The sequence below is a fragment of the Elgaria multicarinata genome, chromosome 6 (assembly GCF_023053635.1).
Source record: "Elgaria multicarinata webbii isolate HBS135686 ecotype San Diego chromosome 6, rElgMul1.1.pri, whole genome shotgun sequence".
NCBI lineage: Eukaryota > Metazoa > Chordata > Lepidosauria > Squamata > Anguidae > Elgaria > Elgaria multicarinata.
Window position 1 is genome coordinate 121,863,745 of NC_086176.1, and position 18,742 is coordinate 121,882,486.

Here is an 18,742-nt window from a genome sequence, read left to right on the forward strand (position 1 = left end):
GGGGAACAACATTAAATACAACAATGCAATACATAAAACTGGTTAAAATAGCAATACAATATTAAAATAACTATCACAACATGTTAAAATTCTTAGGTTTAAAATTCATCTGGGTAGGCCTGCCGGAAGAGATTAGTCTTTATGTCTGTCTTAAACTCAGAGAGAGTATTAAGCTGACGAATATCCTCCAGCAGGCCATTCAACAGTCTGGGGGTGGCAGAAGAAAAGGTCCTCTGGGTAACAGTTGCCAGCCTAGTTGTGGCTGACTGGAGTAAATTCTTCCCAAAGGACCTGAGTCCTGCATTGAGCAGGGAGTTGGACTCGATGGCCTTGTCGGCCCCTTCCAACTCTGCTATTCTATGATTCTATGAGTGTGTGGGGCAGATTGTACAGGAGAGGGCAATCCTGCAGGTAACCTGGACCCAAACCACATAGGGCTTTAAAGGTAATAACCAACACTTTATATTATCCTGGTTGCGCTTTTTATACTGTATTTCGTCATTGTGTTTTTAACCTGTTGGGTGTTTTATTGTGGTTTTAATTTTTGTGAACCGCCCAGAGAGCTTCGGCTATTGGGCGGTATAAAAATGTAATAAATAAATAAATAAATAAATTTCACCCGGAAACTAATTGGCAGCCAGTGAAGTGATTTTAAAGTTGGTGTAATATGGTCACCCCTAGATGTACCAGTGACCAACTTGGCTGCCATTCAGTTATCACTATGTTATTGTAAACTACTTGAGTTTGGTAGTGTTAACAATTTGTTCAGTTTCGTTAACTACTTATGTTTGATTATTGTTATATAAAATGTTTGTTCACTTATGATAAATGTATATAAAATGTTTGTTTACCACCCGTTTCTTTGATATCATTTAACATTTTTGCGCTTGTGTGCTGATAAGCATTTTTCCATTTTGTGGACTGAAGACCTTACAATGCTTTCAACATTTGAACAGGTGGTATGTAGACATCACCAGTGAATGGATACCTATTTGGATATTTGGTCTGATTTTGTTGAAGTTTGTGTATAATTCTTAGAAAGTTGCATTTCCACACACACACATTTCATATGCATGCATTGAATTTTCTTTTCTCTTTTGTCTAGAAACAAAGCCGTATGAGGAGAGACTGAGAGAACTGGGCATGTTTAGCCTGGAGAAGAGAAGACTGAGGGGAGACATGATAGCACTCTTCAAAGTCTTGAAAGGTTTACACACAGAGGAGGGCCAAGATCTCTTCTCAATCATAGAATCACAGAATAGCAGAGTAGGAAGGGGCCTATGAGGCCATCGAGTCCAACCCCCTGCTCAATGCAGGAATCCACCCTAAAGCATCCCTGACAGGTGGTTGTCCAGCTGCCTCTTGAAGGCCTCTAGTGTGGGAGAGCCCACAACCTCCCTAGGTAACTTTCTATTGTCATACAGCTATAACAGTCAGGAAGTTTTTCCTGATGTCCAACTGGAATCTGTCTTCCTGTAACTTGAGCCTGTTACAGGCCCCTTACATCCCAGAGTGCAGGACATGGAATAATGGACTCAAGTTCCAGGAAGTCAGATTCCAGCTGGACATCAGGAAAAACGTCCTGACTGTTAGAGCAGTACAACAATGGAACCAGTTACCTAGGGAGATTGTGGGCTCTCCCTCACTGGAGGCATTCAAGACGCAGGGATGCTTTCAGGTGGATTCCTGCACTGAGCAGGGGTTAGACTTGTTGGCCTTATAGGCTCCTTCCAACTCTACTATTCTGATTCTATGGTACTGTTAAAAAAATATGATTGCAGCCTTAGTAGAACAATTCTCTGAATACAATCCACATTCATTTTTATTAATGCAATTTTGCTTAAGCAAAATGAAAAGGAAAGAACTGCACATTCTTATTTTTATTCATGTATTTGAGCTTTAGCACGAAAAGGAAATGAAATTTCAAAAGGGGAAATCAGTACTTGTGGCTGGAGGAAGAGACTGTACAGCAAGACCCGGTCCTTGCAGGGCAAGCGGGGCTGAAAGCTGCTTTTTCAGCCGTCCTGCTGTCACCAGGGGCCCAATCCTCGCCGCAAGCGCATCAATGGCCATTTCCCCGTCCACACTGCTTAGGGCTGCAACTGCATTGGACGCAATACATTCGCTAGGCTGTAAAAGGGTTGGGGCGTTGGTGGTGGGGCGAGCAGGCACGAGGGAGGCACGGGGCGAGCGGCCTCTCCGGCGCTCCACCCGCCTTGCGCCTCGCCTGCCCCTTCCCGTCGGCTCCCCCGCAGGCAGCGAGAGCGAGAGGCGGCCCGGCCCAGAGCCCGCCCAGCCTGGGCGGGGGCAGCGCGGCCCAGGAGAGGGCGGCGCCGGCGGGCCGTTTGAATGCGAGGCGGGCGCTGCGCGGGCGGAGGACGCCATCGAGCCGGTACAGGGCAGCAGGGACGGGGAGGGCGCCGCCCCGGGAACAGGACTGCCCCCACCACCCCGGCAGGCTCCTGCCGGCTCTGCTTGGCCGGGGGCCGGGCGGGCGGCCCCCTCCCTCCGTGCCTCGGAGCCGGCGCGGCCGCGTCGGAAGAGCCTCGGTGGGTCCGGGCGCGGAGGGGAGCGGGGTCTGGCGTGCCGCGTCCCCCGTGGCCAGGCACGCACCTTCCCATCAAGCCCAGTGACCAGAGACCGCGTGTGGGGCGGCGGGGCGGTGTACAGCGCCGGATTTAAACTTCTTTGTGGCCCTAAGCCCAGACATGAGGGCGGCGCTTCCCTCTGGAACAAGTAGTAAAAAAATTAAATGCAAAATACGGGCTGCACAATTCAACGGAATTTGATAGTCGTGTAATGACATAGGTATTAAAAATGCAAGTTATATGTGTGCACATTCTTTATTTAGGAGTTTGTCAAACACGTCACCCCGTTGCCCCTTCTGAAGAGGTCTTGGCTTCGCAGGATGTTTAGGGTTTCCCGGTGGCAATGTCGGAAACGCTTCGTCTGTCCGGCTGCCTTTCTAACGCGAGGCCCCTCGTCCGCCCCAAGCTGTAGCTTCTTTGGCTTGTCCGCAGATCCGGCCCGGGCGGAGCGGGCAGGGAGGGGGCGGGGGGGCGCACAGCTCCGCGGGGGCGCGCGTGCTCCGCAGCCTCGGTGGAAGAGCGCAACTCGGGCGGACCCGTTGCCCGGCTGGCCTTTCCGTTGCCCTGCGCTGTCCCTGGGGCCGGGTTCAAGGCTGGCGTCCTGCCGCAGCTGTCGCTGGCACGTGGCACCGCAGCGGCGCTCCGGTGCCGTTCCGCTCCGAACATCCAGTTTTATGTTTCATTTTTGAACTTTATGTTCCGAACCCCTGAAGGTCAGAGCAGCCCTGGAGCTGCCCCAGGCGGTGCCTACAGTGGCTGCCTGATCCCCGCCCTCCCTGGAAGCCCACAAGCGGGGCAGGAGCGCAAGCAAGGCGAGCCTCCTCCTCCTCCTCCTCCTCCTCCTCCTCCTCTTCCCGCTGGCCTCCCCCAGCAACTGGGCTCTGGAGGCGTCCTGCCTCTGGCCCTGGAGGAGGGAGGCAGCAGAGAGACCCTGCGACCACCGATGGCCTTTGAAAATGATCCATAAAACAAGAAGCACGTGGGTGTGCATCTGCCTGTGGACCCACACAGCCTACAGGCAAAGGGTTTCTTTCCCCTGTCCTGCGCATGGTGTCCACCTGATGGTGCTCAGAGCTGCTCCTGGGCTGAGTGGACCCCTGGCCCGGCCCAAGGCCCCTTTCTCCTGACGGTCTCTCTTTTCTTTTCCAAGCTCTCCGCCTCCACATCCACCATGAGTTCCACGCAGGCTCATCCTGGGAGCGGCTGCAACCCTGTCGAGGAGCAGCGGGCCCGGTGGGAGAGGAAGCGCTGCCGGACGGCCAAGGAGCTTGTGGAATCGGAGCAGAAATACCTGGAGCACCTGGAGCTGGTGGCCACGGTGAGGAGCGGGGCTTCTGCTGCGGCCTGCCCTGCTGTGCGAGGGCCCCGAGGGGGCTTCCGGAGGGCAGGCGGCTTTCCCTAAGCTGCAGCACTGGTATCGGCGACATGCAATGCCGAGTCAGCACAGCCTGACTCCTTTCTTGGCAGCACCTTTTGCATTGCAGTTAGTCCACATGTGAAGCTGTGTTGGGCAGGTTTTGAATGTGCATAATTATTTATTTGATTTATGTATTTATATTTATAGATCCTTTTCTAAGGGGGGGAAAGCCTTAAGGCAGCTTAAAACAATAAACAATATAAATTAAGAAACGGAATAAAACACTAGGAAGCAATAGTAAAAATAGCAGCAGTAGTAGATCACTGAAAAGCTTCCACTCAAGAGCCAACATAGAGCTAAAACCTGTCTCCAGGGCATGCTTAAAAGCAGGGGGGAGGGGGCACGTGCCCGCCTCTGACTGGATCTGGTTGGAAGGGGTGGGACAGGGAACCCATGTTGTCCCAGCACTGCGGCCCTGTCCCCTGTATGGCAGAGTTTTGAGAGAGATCGTATGGCTAGGAAGAGAATGCAGGGAGGGAGCTCTAGAAGGGGAACCAGGCTGTGGGGGTATAAGGCGGCCCAGGGCATTGCCGCCCCCAGGGCTCGTTGCCCCCAACGCTCTTGCTCCTTGAGGGTGAAAGGAGGGAATGGGAGACATCTTCTCCCAGTGGGGAGGGAGGAGGGGACACTCTTGTACAAAAGTACGCATGGTGTGGAGAAGGTGGAAAAGGGACATTTTTCTCCCTCTCCCATAATACTAGAACCTGGGATTATGTTCTTATGATCATCTCATCAAGTTGATTGGTAGGAGATTTGGGATAGATAAAAGGAAAGTAATTCTTCACACAGCGCATAGTTAAATTATGGAACTCACTACCACAAGAGGTGGTGATGGCCGCCAAATTGGATGGCTTTAAAAGGGGGTTGGATACATTCCTGGAGGAGAAGGCTATCAATGGCTACTAGCCCTGATGGTTATGTGCTACCTCCAATATCTGTGGCAGTAAGCCTGTGTGACCAGTTGGTGGGGAACGTGGGTGGGAGTGTGCTGTTGCACCATGTCTTGCTTTGTGGGTCCCTGGTTGACAGCTGGTTGGCCACTGTGTGAACAGAGTGCTGGACTAGATGGACCCTTGGTCTGATCCAGCATCAGGGCTCTTATGTTGTTTTGCTGTCCACGTGGTGTGTCAGCAAGGGAGCGTGACCAACCCTGCTGCTGAGAACAGGGTCTGTGTGCTTGGAACGGCCTGTGCCTGTGGAGTAACAGTTCTGTGTGTCCCCTATTAGTACTTTGTGGCTATTCTGAGGGCCAAGGGGACTCTGAAGCCAGAAGCGCAGCAGGCCCTCTTTGGATCCTGGGAGTCTATCTGCTCTGCCAGCCGGTAAGGGACCCACGTGATGCACCCTTACTAATGGGGTGGGGTGTCATGGCCAATGTATGGGTGAGTGGGGAGCCTTCCTTTAACTCCTGCCATCTGTTTTGCTAACCTGAGCTTTCAAAATCTACCATGCCTCGGTATCTTGCCACCAGCTGATTGTCAGTGAGGCTGCTAGAACGCTTTGAAGTCCTTTGTGCAAAAATGGCCGCAATATTATCTGGATCCCTCTCAGCATAGAACATTTGGGCCATGGCAGTTATGTGAGTTGATGGGACTTGAAAAACCCAAGGCACAGAATTATAAATTATTTAAGAAATCAGAGTTTGTAGCGTATATGATGGAAAAGGAAGAAAATCCTTCAGAACTAGCAAAAGGCATAAAACATACAAGGTTCTGTAGGCAAATTCTTCCCTGACCTGCCAGGCAGATCAACCCCAAATGTCTGTTTACAAGAACCCGTTATTTCATGTTATCCAACACAGAGGCAGCCCCATGTTAGGGTCCCTCCAGAACAAAGGAACAAGGAAAAGTTCCATCCAGAAAAGCTCTCTTGACTGTTCTGGGTCTTTCCCTTCTTGAAGTGCAGTTCTGGGCACCACAGTTCAGGAAGGATGCAGACAAGCTGGAGTGTGTTCAGAGGAGAGCAACAAGGATGATCAGGGGTCTGGAAGGAAAGCCCTATAAGGAGAGACTTGAAAGAACTGGGGACATGTTTAGCCTGGAGAAGAGAAGACTGAGGGGAGACATGATATCCTTCCCACTATTTTGTGATTCTGTAAAAGGCAGGTGCAATGCGATAGGACAGAGCAGGTGACCAGACTTTGGAAAGGGCCTGTTGCCCTCTTCCAACACAGCAAGGAAGGGGTCTTGAGCTGAGGACCACCTGCCCCCTGGCTGAATTTGGGCCAAACTGGGGTGGAAAATCACTCTTCAAAAATGTGTTGGGAACATCCTGATGAGCGGAGGGAATGTTTGGTACGGGATTGAGGTTTATGATTCTGTTTGCCACAAATTCCTCTTCCTCTGAATCCTTGGTGTTCACTACAGATACCTGGTTACAGAGCTCCTTGGGGCTCCGCTCCATCTGGAGCTGGGGAGGAGGGTATGTGTGGTGGGGATTCAGCTTGAGACAGTGCGCAGAAACGCGGCCTTGGCCCATCCCCACTTGGTTCAACGCGCTGCCCGGACTCTCTGTGCCCAGGACCCTGCTTTTTCACCTGGAGAGTGGCCGCTTGGGGCTTGGACTGGAGGGATTCTGTCACCAGCTGGCTTTCTACATCCACTACGCTGAAAACCTGGAACGGGCCCGGAACACCTTGGAGGTAAACCTCCCCGTCTTGCCCCCTGTGCTCCGGTTGGGCTGGGACCTGGCAATCCAAGCAACACCCCCTTCCCCCACCCGATTCTGCTTGAGCGGAATCTGTGGTCGTCCTGCTCTTATGTAGAGCTGAGAGCCACCTTCGAGTCTTTGTGGCGTGGCCAGGGGAGGGGAATCTGGCAGCAGCCGGCTAATCAGTTGTCTGGATGGCCAACAGCAGCTTAACCTTGCCTCTCTCTCCTTTGCTGGGCTTCACCTGCAGAAACAGCTGAGGAAGAACAAATCCTTTTCCCGCTTCAAGAAGCTGCAGGAGTCCCGGCCAGAGTTCAAGGGCTACCGGCTGGAGGAGCTGCTCCCTCTGCCCCTGCAGAGGCTTCACCAGTGAGTGGCAACCTCCACAGAAGCTCCACCCCAGGAGCTGGTGGGCCTGCCTGCCTGTTCTCGGTGATAGCTGCGTTGCGGAGGTCCTTGGCCAGGCAGTTCCACCTGAGACCCTCGGCAGACTGGCGGTGGCCCTCCTGAGGGCAGAGGCTGCTGCTGCTCAGGAAGGAGTCCGGGGCTTCCTTGGACTGGAACAGGGGCTGTAGTCTCTGGCTTGTGACTGCCTGCAGCCCTTCGACCTCTCGCCTCCTTTGGGCAGGTACAGGGACTTCCTGCTGGATTTGGCGGAGAACACCCCCCCGGAAAGGTCTGACTTCGAGCAGCTTACAGGTCAGAACTTTTTTGCAAGCCCCCCTCGGAACCCGTTGAAGGGTGGGGCATAAAGCAGAGATCTAAAATTCGCCTCCCTTTTGTGGCTCCCGGCCACACTCGCAGAGGCTCCTGCTCATGGCATGCCCTCCTCCACCCCTGTTGCCCCCCTTTCCCAATGGCTGGCGCTGGCACCCTCCCCCTCGCCCCAACCAGCAGGGTGGTGGTATTTCCCCGCTCCGACGTTGTGTCCTTTGCAGGGGTTCTGAAGTCTGTCTTTGAGGTATTTCACAAAGTCCAGGAAATAGCTCGCTTCCGTGAAAACTCGGACCAGATGCACAGAGTTCAGAAACTGCTGAAAGGGCAGAAGACCAGGGTGGTGCTGGCCCCAGGTGGGTACTCCGCGTTCGTGACTGACCTCCTGCACCGTTGGGAGATGATGGGGGAAGCAGGGCAAGTACAACAGAGGCCACGAAAGAGACACGTAGGTGGACAAGTGTCCGTTAATCTTCCAGCTGTGTAGTGGTCAAACCGTGGCATGGGTTTATGCTTAGGAATCTCAAAGTTGTTAAAATGGGAGAGCTCTGGCACGGGGCTCTAGAACTGCAACTGAAACCAGACAAAATGGATGCACTTTTGGGTGGGGGGGCATGGTGGGGGCTGCCCTATGCAGGCTTAGGGTTACAACCTTTTCTGAATGGGGTTTCACCCATGAAGGATTAGGGTCACAGTTTGGGGGTACTTCTAAATCCAGGACTGCTTCTGAGTTGGCATTCTGAGGTCAAATCTTACCACAGGCGGTCTCGAGGTTAGCTCTACTTGATGACGAGGACCTTAAATCACGTTTGGAGAATTCAGCGAGCAAAAGATGTTGCTGCCAGATTATTGGCTGAAATGGAGCATTAATAAGGTAGCAGGTTTTTTTAAAAATTCCTTACATATTTATACTGCCCAGCAGCCGAGGCTTTCTGGGCAGCTGACAATTAAAACCATAATATACAAAAAATGTCACATAAAACCAGAATAAGTTACAGTCCAGGGAAAGCTTGTCTAAAAAGGTATGTTTTCAGGAAGCATTTGAAGGATGTTACTTTTTCCGCTCCCCGAACCACACAAGGGAGGGTTTTCCAGAGGTTGGGGGCCACAACAGAGAAGGCCCTGCCCCTGGGGTTCTTCATGACGACATGGGATGATGAGCAGGACCATCTCCGATGATCATAAATGCTGTCTAGGTGTATATAAGGGAAGGCGGTCTGCTAGGTATCCTGATCCCAAGTTGTTCAGGGCTTTGAAGGATAATAGCATAACCTTGTATGTGGCTCGGTATATAACAGGCAGCCAGTGCAGTTCTTCTAACACAGGATTTGTATGAGCAGAGCTGAATGTCCCCGTGAGCATCCTCGCTGCTGCGTTCTGCACTAGCTGCAGCTTCCGAACCACACACATGGGTAGCCCACATAGAGTGCGTTACAGTAGTCTAATCGTGAGGTTACCAGTGGCCGTGGCTAGGCTATCCCTATCCAGGCACAGGTGCAGCTGGTGTACCAACTGAAGTTGATCATGGACCTTCTGGGGCATTGAGGCTACCTGGGTCTCCAGAGACAAAGATGGATCCAGGAGCACCCCCAAACTATGGACCTTTTGGGTGAGTGCAGCCCCCTCCAGAACAGACTGAACATAGCAGAGGAACCACCCACTAACAGTACCCTTGTGTATAGAATCATAGAATAGTAGAGTTGGAAGCGGCCTACAAGGCCATTTATTTATTTATTTAAAATATTTATATCCCGTCCTATATCACTAAGATCTCAGGGCGGCGTACAGATAAAAACATACAGTATAAAACAATAAATATACACAGTTAAAAAGAAATTAAACCATAATCCAAGTTAAAACAATATATAATTTAAAAGCAATAGATGCAGTTGAAACAGTTAAAACAATGTGCCAGTGAGTTTAATCATCAAAGGCTTTGTTAAAAAGCCATGGCCAGTCCAAGATAGAAAGAGGCTTATGAAACTTGGGATTTCCAGAGTCCCATGAGACCACTGGTGCTGCTAGGGCTGGACTGGAGGTCAGAGGTCGGGGGGGGGGGTCTGATCTGAAATGCCATCTCTTTCCCCATCACCACCAGCGCTCCACTTGTTTTCCTTTCCGCCACCAGCACACTTCTCGCTCTCCCTTTGCTTTTGTCCCCCCAGGCAGAAGCAGCTTTTCTTTTTTAGAGGCCCCTTCCAACTCTACTATTCTATGCTTCTTCATTTCTCCATGCGGCCTCTAGGTGGCCACAGAAACCAACATGCTGGACGCGACTGCAGCTTTGCTCTGCAGCATGCGCACACTCTTGGAAAAGTTAAAGCCAGAGGTCAGGGGCAGAGGGAAAGGGTGCCGCTGCCTGGTGAGGGGCGTGTGTGGAAAGAGCGGACACAGGGGAGGGGGGCAGGGGGGAATAAAGAGAAAGAGTAGCTCTGGGGAGGGGGAGGAGAAGGAGCAGTGAGTAAGGGGACAAAGGATTCGGATGGGGGAGAGAAAAAGCAAAGAGAACAAGAAGAGAGAGCGTGGGGGGAAGGGAGATAAAGATCACAGAGCGTAGGGAACGGGGAGAAGCAAAACTGAGGGCATCTTTCCCAGGTCCCACCCCCACCTCCATCAACCCTATTAGAATGTAAGCCTATGCGGCAGGGTCTTGCTATTTACTGTTTTACTCTGTACAGCACCATGTACATTGATGGTGCTATATAAATAAATAAATAATCATAATAATCATGTTTTTACTTGGCGTCGAAATGCAATCAATGTTGGTGCCAATCGGGCCTCCAAAGGGAGGGCATTCCACAGTCGGGGTGCCACCACAGAGAAAGCCATCTCCCTTGTCCCAGCATAACCCCCTGTATTGAGTCCAACCCCCTGCTCAATGCAGGAATCCACCCTAGAGCATACTTGACAGATGGTTGTCCAGCTGCCCCTTGAATGCCACAACCTCCCTAGGTAACTAGTTCCAGTATCAGTTTATTGGCCTTCACTCCATTGATTCAAAACAGCCAGTGCCTCACCCGGGTTTGATGGAAAGGAGAGATGGAGCTGGGTATCATCTGCATATTGTTGACACCTCAGTCCATATCTCCGAATAGCCTCCAACAGCAGTTTCATGTAGATGTTGAACAGCACAGGGGATTAAATAAGAGCCCTGTGGCACTCCATGCCATAACTGCCAAGGGACCAAGCAATAATCCCCCAGCACCACCCTCTGGAATCAACCATCCCAGTAGGAGCGGAACCACTGCACTGCAGTACCTCCAACTACCAGCCCATAGAACCTATCCAGAAGGACATCATGGTCAATCATCTTGAAAGCCGCTGAAAGGTCCAGGAGAACCAACAGGGTTGCACTCCCCCTGTTGCTCTCCCGGCAAAAGTCATCCCAGAGTTTTGTCCTTTAGAGCCCTGCATAGCTTGAGGCCTGCCTTCTGCAGGAGGGTCAGGCCCCGGATGCCCATTGCCAATGGAAGCACAGCGGCATGTGCAAAGAGCAGGGCCTTATTGGTAGCAGAGTCGACTTTGAGGGATGCCCTCCCCAGAAGAGCCACAGGCCCCTACGCTGAATTCCTTTAGGCTCCAGACTCAACTGTTTGGCAAGAGTTTGGGGGAAGTTTTCTGATTATTCCTGTGCTTGACGTTTGGGTGTCATGCTATCTCCTTTGTCTTATCCTGCTGCTACATGGAGTTCATTTTTTAAAATGTAGCAGGTGTGTTAGTCTTTTTCGTTGCCTTCGGATTTTGTGATTATGTTTGTATTTTATTATTTGTATTTAGGTTCGTAATGCGTTTCTAATCTGAATGTATTTTTGCATGATGTCATGAGTCCATCTGTGACACAGAAAAGTGGGATATTATAAACTATCAACTTAAGTCAAGCCAGGTGTGTCAAGAGCCTTGATGGTGCTGCGAAGGGAGTTACGATGCCCACTGAAATCAGCCACCAAACGCTCTGCTCCCTGGCTCGTGGACGGCCATGCCAGTTTTGGGTCAGATTCTTGCATCCACCATTGGTGCTGGCATTGTGCATGCTGCCCTGACGGACAGCCAGGGTCTGCGCCTTAATCCCAACAACTCACCTGATCCTTGTGCCTCTTCTGTCCTTTGTCATGCAGGACGCTGGTACCTCCAGGAAGGTTGGCTGATGGTGGTGCCCGCCAAAGGGGAGGCTGTGCAGCGCCGGATGTTCTTCCTCTTCTCGGATATCTTGCTCGTGACCAAGCCCTGCCACCCACTCCATCCCTGGAATTCGCGCAAGTTTGCCTGCCAAGCTGTCTACCCACTCAGTCAGTGTACTGTGGGGAAAGTGTTTGGTCATACCCAGAGCCAAGGCGGGCTGCTCAGTGTAAGTCTCCCCCTCCCTCTGCACCTGCCCCAATTCTCACAGTGCTGTTTGAGGAATCTAATGAGTATGTTCTGTGGAGGCTGGACTGTGCCGGGCCGAGATGGCCAGCGTGATTAAGGTCTGCCCTTACTGGTGGTGAGCAAAGCTAACCCCAGAGCTGGGAAGGGCCTGTGCAGGAACGTGCATGGCTGGCCACTGTGTTGATGCATGGGATGGCACATGTGCCATCATGCCTTGTCATTGTGGGCCGTCTTGGGAAGTGAGGTTAGAATCACGTTTGCTTGCGCCCTTTCTGTGCCCCAAGCTTTTGCTGTGGGCCACAAGGCAGCTCTGTGACAAAGTGCTCCCCTTTTTCAGCTCTCCTTCCCACACAAGAAGTTGCTGCTGATGTCCCATGATCAAGAGAACTTTAACACATGGCATCAAAACCTGGAGGCTGCTGTCAGGTAAACAATACCCCCACACACACACACCCATATCTAGTTATTTAAATTATGCCCCCAAGGGGCTCCGGGTAGTGTACAAGGTACTCTCCCCTCCATTTTAATCTTTGCAACAACCCTGCGAGATAGGTTGGGCCAAGAGAGCGTGACCTACAGTCACCCAGTGAGCTTCATGGCCAAGTATGGATTTGAAGCGGAGTCTCCCTAATCCTAATTACCATGCCCCACGGGGGCCGTGTTTGCCAGCACAATGCTGCAAGGCTGTGGAGACGGCTGTATTTGTTTAGTCACAGAGGCCTCTCTCCTGTTCAAGGGCAGGAAGTAAGACTGTTGCTCCTAGTGTCTTGCCTTCTTCACCTACAGAGGACTGCAGAGCGGCTCCACTTCAGTTCACTGAGCAGACGACCTACACAGCTCATCCTTCCACAGGGCCCAACAAGCCAGAAGGACTCCCTAGCAAATGGGGGCAGCAGGCGTGCCTGTACTGGTGCCTGTCCAGGCCATGTGGAAACCACTGATGTTTGACGCAAAGGATCTTGCAGCAAAGGCGAATCTTATTTTTCCTGGGGAGCTCCTAGGCAGAGCTCTGACTAACCCATTCTTGGTCTTGTGTTCTACTTGCAAGACCAAAAAAAGTGAGAAATCTGCCCATTGCCAGGGCTGCTCACCAGGTTGAACTGCCAGTTGTGGGGCAACCCCTGTGTCTTTAGCCTGTGGTACAGTGCAGCCTTCCCCAAAGTCATGCCCGCCAGATGTTTTGGACTTCTAACTCCTGTCAGCCCCAACCACTATGGCCAACTATGTGAGTTGGAGGACAACCAGTATGTGAGTTGGGAGCATAAAAAACCAGATGCTCCACATTCGGGAAAACCACTTGAGGGAACCCTGTGCCTTCACCAGCTATAGCTGCTGGTGGCCCGCTGAAGGAGTGAGAGTGAAAATGTTCAGTTTGCTTGAAGCACCATAGGAGCCCCCTCGATAAGACGGCAGCAAACCTCCACTGCTGGTATAAGCTACTTTCCACACTCATAGATCTTGCAGAGTGCAAACTTTTAAAATCTGCATGTCATTCTGATGATTGAGCAATTACAGTTTGTTTCTCTTGAATTTATAGTACCAGTCTGGCTGAGCTTTGGGGGGTCATAAAATGCCCATATTGAAACCTCAACGTGTGCTTTTTAACTGATGGTATGGGGCACAGTGGGCTTTGCATCCTGAAAGAGGAATGATTGGTGTTACTTAAGCTGCATCATTACCTAAGAATGATGTTAGGCACAATTATTCTCCCTGCTTTGAGTACTTCTTCATAGTAATTCTACACTATGGTGTATCTGCCGCCCCAAACCAAAACGTAAACGAACTCTATTTGATGTTAGGAAGCAGAGTGATATCTTATGGCCATAGTTCTTGTTGCGCTCTGTCCTTGAGGTATCAGGGACATTTTCTGAGCCCTTTCTTATTATCAGAGGCTGAAATTCTTTGCTCAGTTTCCTGTAAGCCTCGTCGAACTCAATAGACATGTATAGTAGTAGACATGTATAGATTTGTGCTGTAAGCGTGTTGTTTTCCAAGGGTCTCTTCAGGCCCTCATGTTCCAGATGCTGGGATTCCACATTTTTCAGGGACTATTACATGGAAGGACAGACTTTACCTGTGGACTGAGGGAGATGGAAGACCCATCACTGCTATTTGTTTACTTGCCCACTGTAATAAAAACAGCAACATCCCAGTATGGTAACAGCTTCCACAGTAAAGTTGCCTAGCAGATTTATATTGAACTATATGTTAGTCACAGGTGATCTTGCTATAATTTAAAATGTAATTTGCTCTGCAAATTTGGAATCTAAAAATTAGACTATTTGAAAACATTTTTATAACTGAGAAGTTCTTATGGTTTTTATCGATTTCTTTAATTTTCAATATACCTTATAAAAATTTTGTTTTCAATTTTTAAAACTTCTTTGGTTTTTGTAACAGCCACTGCTATAAAGTGGGATAAAATAATGAAAACAATTGTCATCAATAAATGCCTGTACTTTCTGTAATAAGAAATTGATTCGTGGTGGAGGAAGTGCTTGTCAAAACTATGGTGGAAAAATATAAGTAACAGCCTGTGTTAGTGTGGCACTGTGATTTTGTGCAGGACATTGTCTAGAATAAAAGCTGTATTAATCTGTTGCAGTTAAAGCAGGCTTTTGGCTCCTCAGTGATTAACAAACTCAAAGCATTCACTTGTTTTGCATGATGAAATGTTATTCTAAGTTGCAGGTATATAATGAAATGCACATGGGCTGACTTCCTACTCAGCCTGCTTGAAAGGAGACTGGAAGAATTATAGAACAGCAGAGTTGGAAGGGGACGATAAGGCCATCGAGTCCAACCCCCTGCTCAATGCAGGAATCCACCCTAAAGCATACTTGACAGATGATTGTCCAGCTGCCTCTTGAATGCCTCTAGTGTGGGAGAGACCACAACCTCCCTACGTAACTGGTTCCATTGTCATAATGCTCTAATGGTCAGGAAGTTTTTCCTGATGTCCAGCCAGAATCTGGCTTCCTGTAACTTGAGTCCATTATTCCGTGTCCTGCACTCTGGGATAATTGAAAAGAGATCCTAGCCCTCCTGTGTGACCTTTTAAGTATTTGAAGAGTGCTATGATGTCTCCCCTCAATATACTCTTCTCCAGGCTAAACATGCCCAGTTCTTTCAGTCTCTCTTCATAGGGTTTTGTTTCCAGACCCCTGATCAACCTGGCTGCCCTCTGAACATGCTCCAGCTTGTCTGTGTGCTTCATGAATTGTGGAGCCCAGAACTGGATACAGTAATCTAGCTGAGGCCTTACCAGGGTCAAATAGAGAGGAACCAGTACCTCACGCGATTTGGAAGCTATACTTCTATTAATGCAGCCCAAAATAGCATTTGCCTTTCTTGCAGCCATATCGCACTGTTGGCTCATATTCAGCTTGCAATCTACAACTATTCCAAGATCCTTCTCGTTTGTAGTATTGCTGAGCCAAGTATCCCCCATCTTGTAACTGTGCCTTTGGTTTCTATTTCCTAAATGTAGAACTTGGCATTTATCCCTCTTAAATTTCATCCTGTTGTTTTCAGCCCAGCACTCCAGCCTATCAAGATCACTTTGAAGTTTGTTTCTGTCTTCCAGGGTATTAGCTATCCCACCCAATTTTGTGTCATCTGCAAATTTGATCAGCGTTCCCTGCACCTCCTCGTCCAAATCATTAATAAAAATGTTGAAGAGCCCTGGTCCCAGGACTGAGCCCTGCGGTACCCCACTCGTTGCCTCTCCCCAGTTTGAGAAGGTTCCATTGATAAGTACTCTTTGAGTCCGATTCTGTTCCATCTAGCCCACTTTTAGCTAGTTTGTTAATCAGAATGTCATGTGGTACTTACTCAAAAGCTTTGAAGTCAAGATATATGACGTCCACAGCATTCCCACAGTCCACAAGGGAGGTTACCCGATCAAAAAATGAGATCAAATTATTCTGACAGGATTTGTTCCTGACAAATCCATGTTGGCTTCTAGTAATCACTGCATTAATTTCAAGGTGTTTACAGATTGACTTCTTTATAATCTGCTCCAGAATTTTCCCAGGGATAGATGTCAGACTGACTGGTCTGTAGTTCCCAGGCTCCTCCTTTTTGAAGATAGGGACTTTAGCCCTTCTCCAGTCATCCGGCACCTCACCCGTCTTCCATGATTTTGCAAAGATAATAGCAGGGCTGTGGAGTCAGAAGCAATTCTTGGGTTACTGGAGTCGGAGATGGTAAAAATGTACCGACTCTGACTCCTAATAAATTTAAATTGTAAAAGAAATTTCAGCAAGAATTTTTTGAAGGATTAAAGGAAGTGGAAAAGTATGACCGCTCATCAAATCTGACTATGGAAGAAGCCATCCTAGTTTATCCAGTGGTTATTAGTGATGCAACTAGAAGTGTAACAGCAACACCCAAGTCAGTGTTGAAAGACTGTTTTCAGCATTGAAAATAGTCAAATCATATTTAAGGGCTTCTATGAGGGAGGATTCAGCAGAAGCAATTCTGTTTCTAAGGGTAATATGTTAGTCTTCAATCTTCTACGTTTATTTCATTAAATGTATATTCACGTGAATTTTATATTCAAACGATACTTTAATCTCAAAAAAGATTTATGTTACTTATGTACCTAACTGAGTTCATTTCTTTTAAAATGGTCATTTGTTAAGTTGTTTTAGGTGTTCAATTGTTTTTTACTTTTTTGTAGTTTTGACTTTGATATCAAAGTATATACTTAAGATTTTTGAACTAATAGAGAAAGTTGTTCCTGATTTTCTTTGTTTCTTTGTTTTATATCCTATTACTTTATACTCTAGTCTTTTGATAAACCGCCCAGAGAACTTCACCTATGGGGTGATATAAATGCAATTAAATAAATAAAAATATAACCTCATTGTTTTCATTTTTATTTATTTATTTGTTGCATTTATATCCCTGCCTTTTTTCCTCCAATTAACCCAGGGCGGCATACATAATCCTCCTCCTCTCCATTTTATCCTCACAACAACCCTGTGAGGTGGGTTGGGCTGAGAGTCTGACTGGCCCAAAGTCACCCAGTGGGTTTCCATGGCTGAGTGGGGACTAGAACCCGGATCTTCTGACTCCCAGTCCAACACTCTAGCCACTATGAATAAAATTAAAAAAACCCCAGAATGTCTTCGCTATAGCCTTTAGACCCAGGCTTTAACAGGTTAGGGTTCTAAAAATTTGCGTGCTTGCAGTTGATGTAGGAAATATATAGGAAATTTATTTCCTATATCGATATATAATTAAAGGAGTCAGAGGTGCCATGAATAAAGGAGTCAGAGGTTTCATGTGCCGACTCCATAGTCCTGGATAATAGACAGTGGTTCTGAGAGTTCTTCCGCTAGCTCCTTCATTATAAATAAATAATAACAATAATAATAATAATAATAATAATAATAATAATATTCTAGGATGTGGGCATTGGGTTACAGCCTTATGCTAATAATGCAAACCCAAGCCCCTTAGCAACTATTAGGAATCTAAATTCTAAAATGTTACATAAATACAAACGTCTACAAATGATATTCAAGAGAGAAGCTAGAGGAGCCTACAGATTATACACAGAAGCTGCATTTAGAGGCAAAAGTCTGTTTTTAATCGATGGCTACCATTGTAGGACAAAGCTAGGGCTCTGTCTTCTTAAATGAAGTATCTGTGCCCAGATTATGCCAGGGAGCAAGGAGCTCTCTCTCTCTCTCTCACACACACACACTATCAAAGGGTGTCATGATGCAATTTAAAAGAGTTTACTACTCTTTTAAATCTATCTTTTACAATCTACTATCTCAGCAACAAAATATGTGTTCCTCTTCAGTCCTTTAATTTGTCCACAGCAAGGCATGAATGGCAGCCATGATTCTGCCTGCCTTTGTTTTGTGTTGGTATACCACAGAAATTTGAGACTAATCAATTCGTGTGTGTGTGTGAGATAGAGAGAGAGGGAGTGTGTGTGTGTGTGTGTGAGAGAGAGAGAGAGAGAGAGATGCTCTCCCCGCACCCCCAACACAAGAACAACCAATGGAGATCAAGTTCTGAGGCATCATAGACAGCACAATTGTAGGCATGGCTACTCAGAAGTTAAGTTCCACTGAGTAAAATGGGGCTTACTGTCAGGTAAGTGGGTATACAGGACACGGAATAATGGGCTCAAGCTTAGGAAGCCAGATTCCGGCTGGACATCAGGAAAAACTTCCTGACTAAGAGTAGTATGACAATGGAACCAATTGCTTAGGGAGGTGGTGGGCTTTCCCAGGCTAGAGGCCTTCAAGAGGCAGCTAGACAACCATCTGCCAGGGATGCTTTAAGGTGGATTCCTGCACTGAGCAGGGAGTTGGACTCATTGGCCTTAGAGGCCCCTTCCAACTCTACTCTTCTATGATCCTATAGGGCTGCATCCCAAATTGCCTGCATTTATGCTGCAACACACTTTTGCTTCTCACTGATCTTCATGACTGACAGTGCTATCCTATACAGGTCTACTCAAGAGGAAATCCCACTAAGTTCAATGAAGCATCATAGAAATGATGTAGCTGGTCCTCATGTCGCTCCAATGACTGGGGCAACTAGCCTCTGAGGCACAAAAAGCAGAAGGTCAGTGGAGTCCTTTGTGGCAGGTCCTGTAAAAAGGGTGGTTATGCTCTCAATTAAGAACATAAATCCCACCCTACTGGATCCACCCAAGACCCAGCCAGTCCAGCATTCTGTTCCTACAGTGGCCAATAGGAAGCCCACAAGCAGGACATGAGTGCACTTTACAGAGATGTGATTGCTATGCAGCTATGGCTTGTGGTACTGTGCCTGGTGATTCCATGTTAAAAAAGTCACACCTATGCAAATCCTTGGTGCAACTGGTTTGGGAAGTACATACAGATATGTTCTCACATGCTGCCCCCAGGGCATGCTGCCTATGTCTCCCCTGGCATCACAACGCACCAGACATGCAGCCTAGCACCATCTCTCGGGTGCAGTGTGCCATTCTGCCCCAGGACAGAGAGAACAAGAGGAG

At 48.6% G+C, this 18,742-nt stretch overlaps 1 protein-coding gene across 1 annotated transcript; it reads left to right on the plus strand.

Moving 5' to 3' along the window:
- Nucleotides 1-2,065: 2,065 nt before the first annotated feature.
- ARHGEF39 (Rho guanine nucleotide exchange factor 39) lies at nt 2,066-12,722 on the plus strand. The gene is made up of 11 exons (XM_063128819.1): nt 2,066-2,736; nt 3,021-3,207; nt 3,739-3,906; nt 5,233-5,327; nt 6,526-6,646; nt 6,905-7,023; nt 7,283-7,353; nt 7,593-7,724; nt 11,484-11,713; nt 12,071-12,159; nt 12,520-12,722. The coding sequence occupies exons 1-11, from the start codon at nt 2,066-2,068 to the stop codon at nt 12,551-12,553; spliced, it is 1,917 nt and encodes a 638-aa protein (XP_062984889.1). The 3' UTR covers nt 12,554-12,722.
- The last annotated feature ends 6,020 nt before the right edge of the window (nt 12,723-18,742 follow it).

Coding starts and splice junctions, on each gene's coding strand:
- ARHGEF39 (XM_063128819.1), top strand. CDS start 2,066: ATGGCCATTTCCCCGTCCACACTGCTTAGGGCTGCAACTGCATTGGAC. Junction 6,647..6,904: donor GGGCCCGGAACACCTTGGAG/GTAAACCTCCCC, acceptor CTTCACCTGCAG/AAACAGCTGAGGAAGAACAA. Junction 7,354..7,592: donor TGACTTCGAGCAGCTTACAG/GTCAGAACTTTT, acceptor TGTCCTTTGCAG/GGGTTCTGAAGTCTGTCTTT.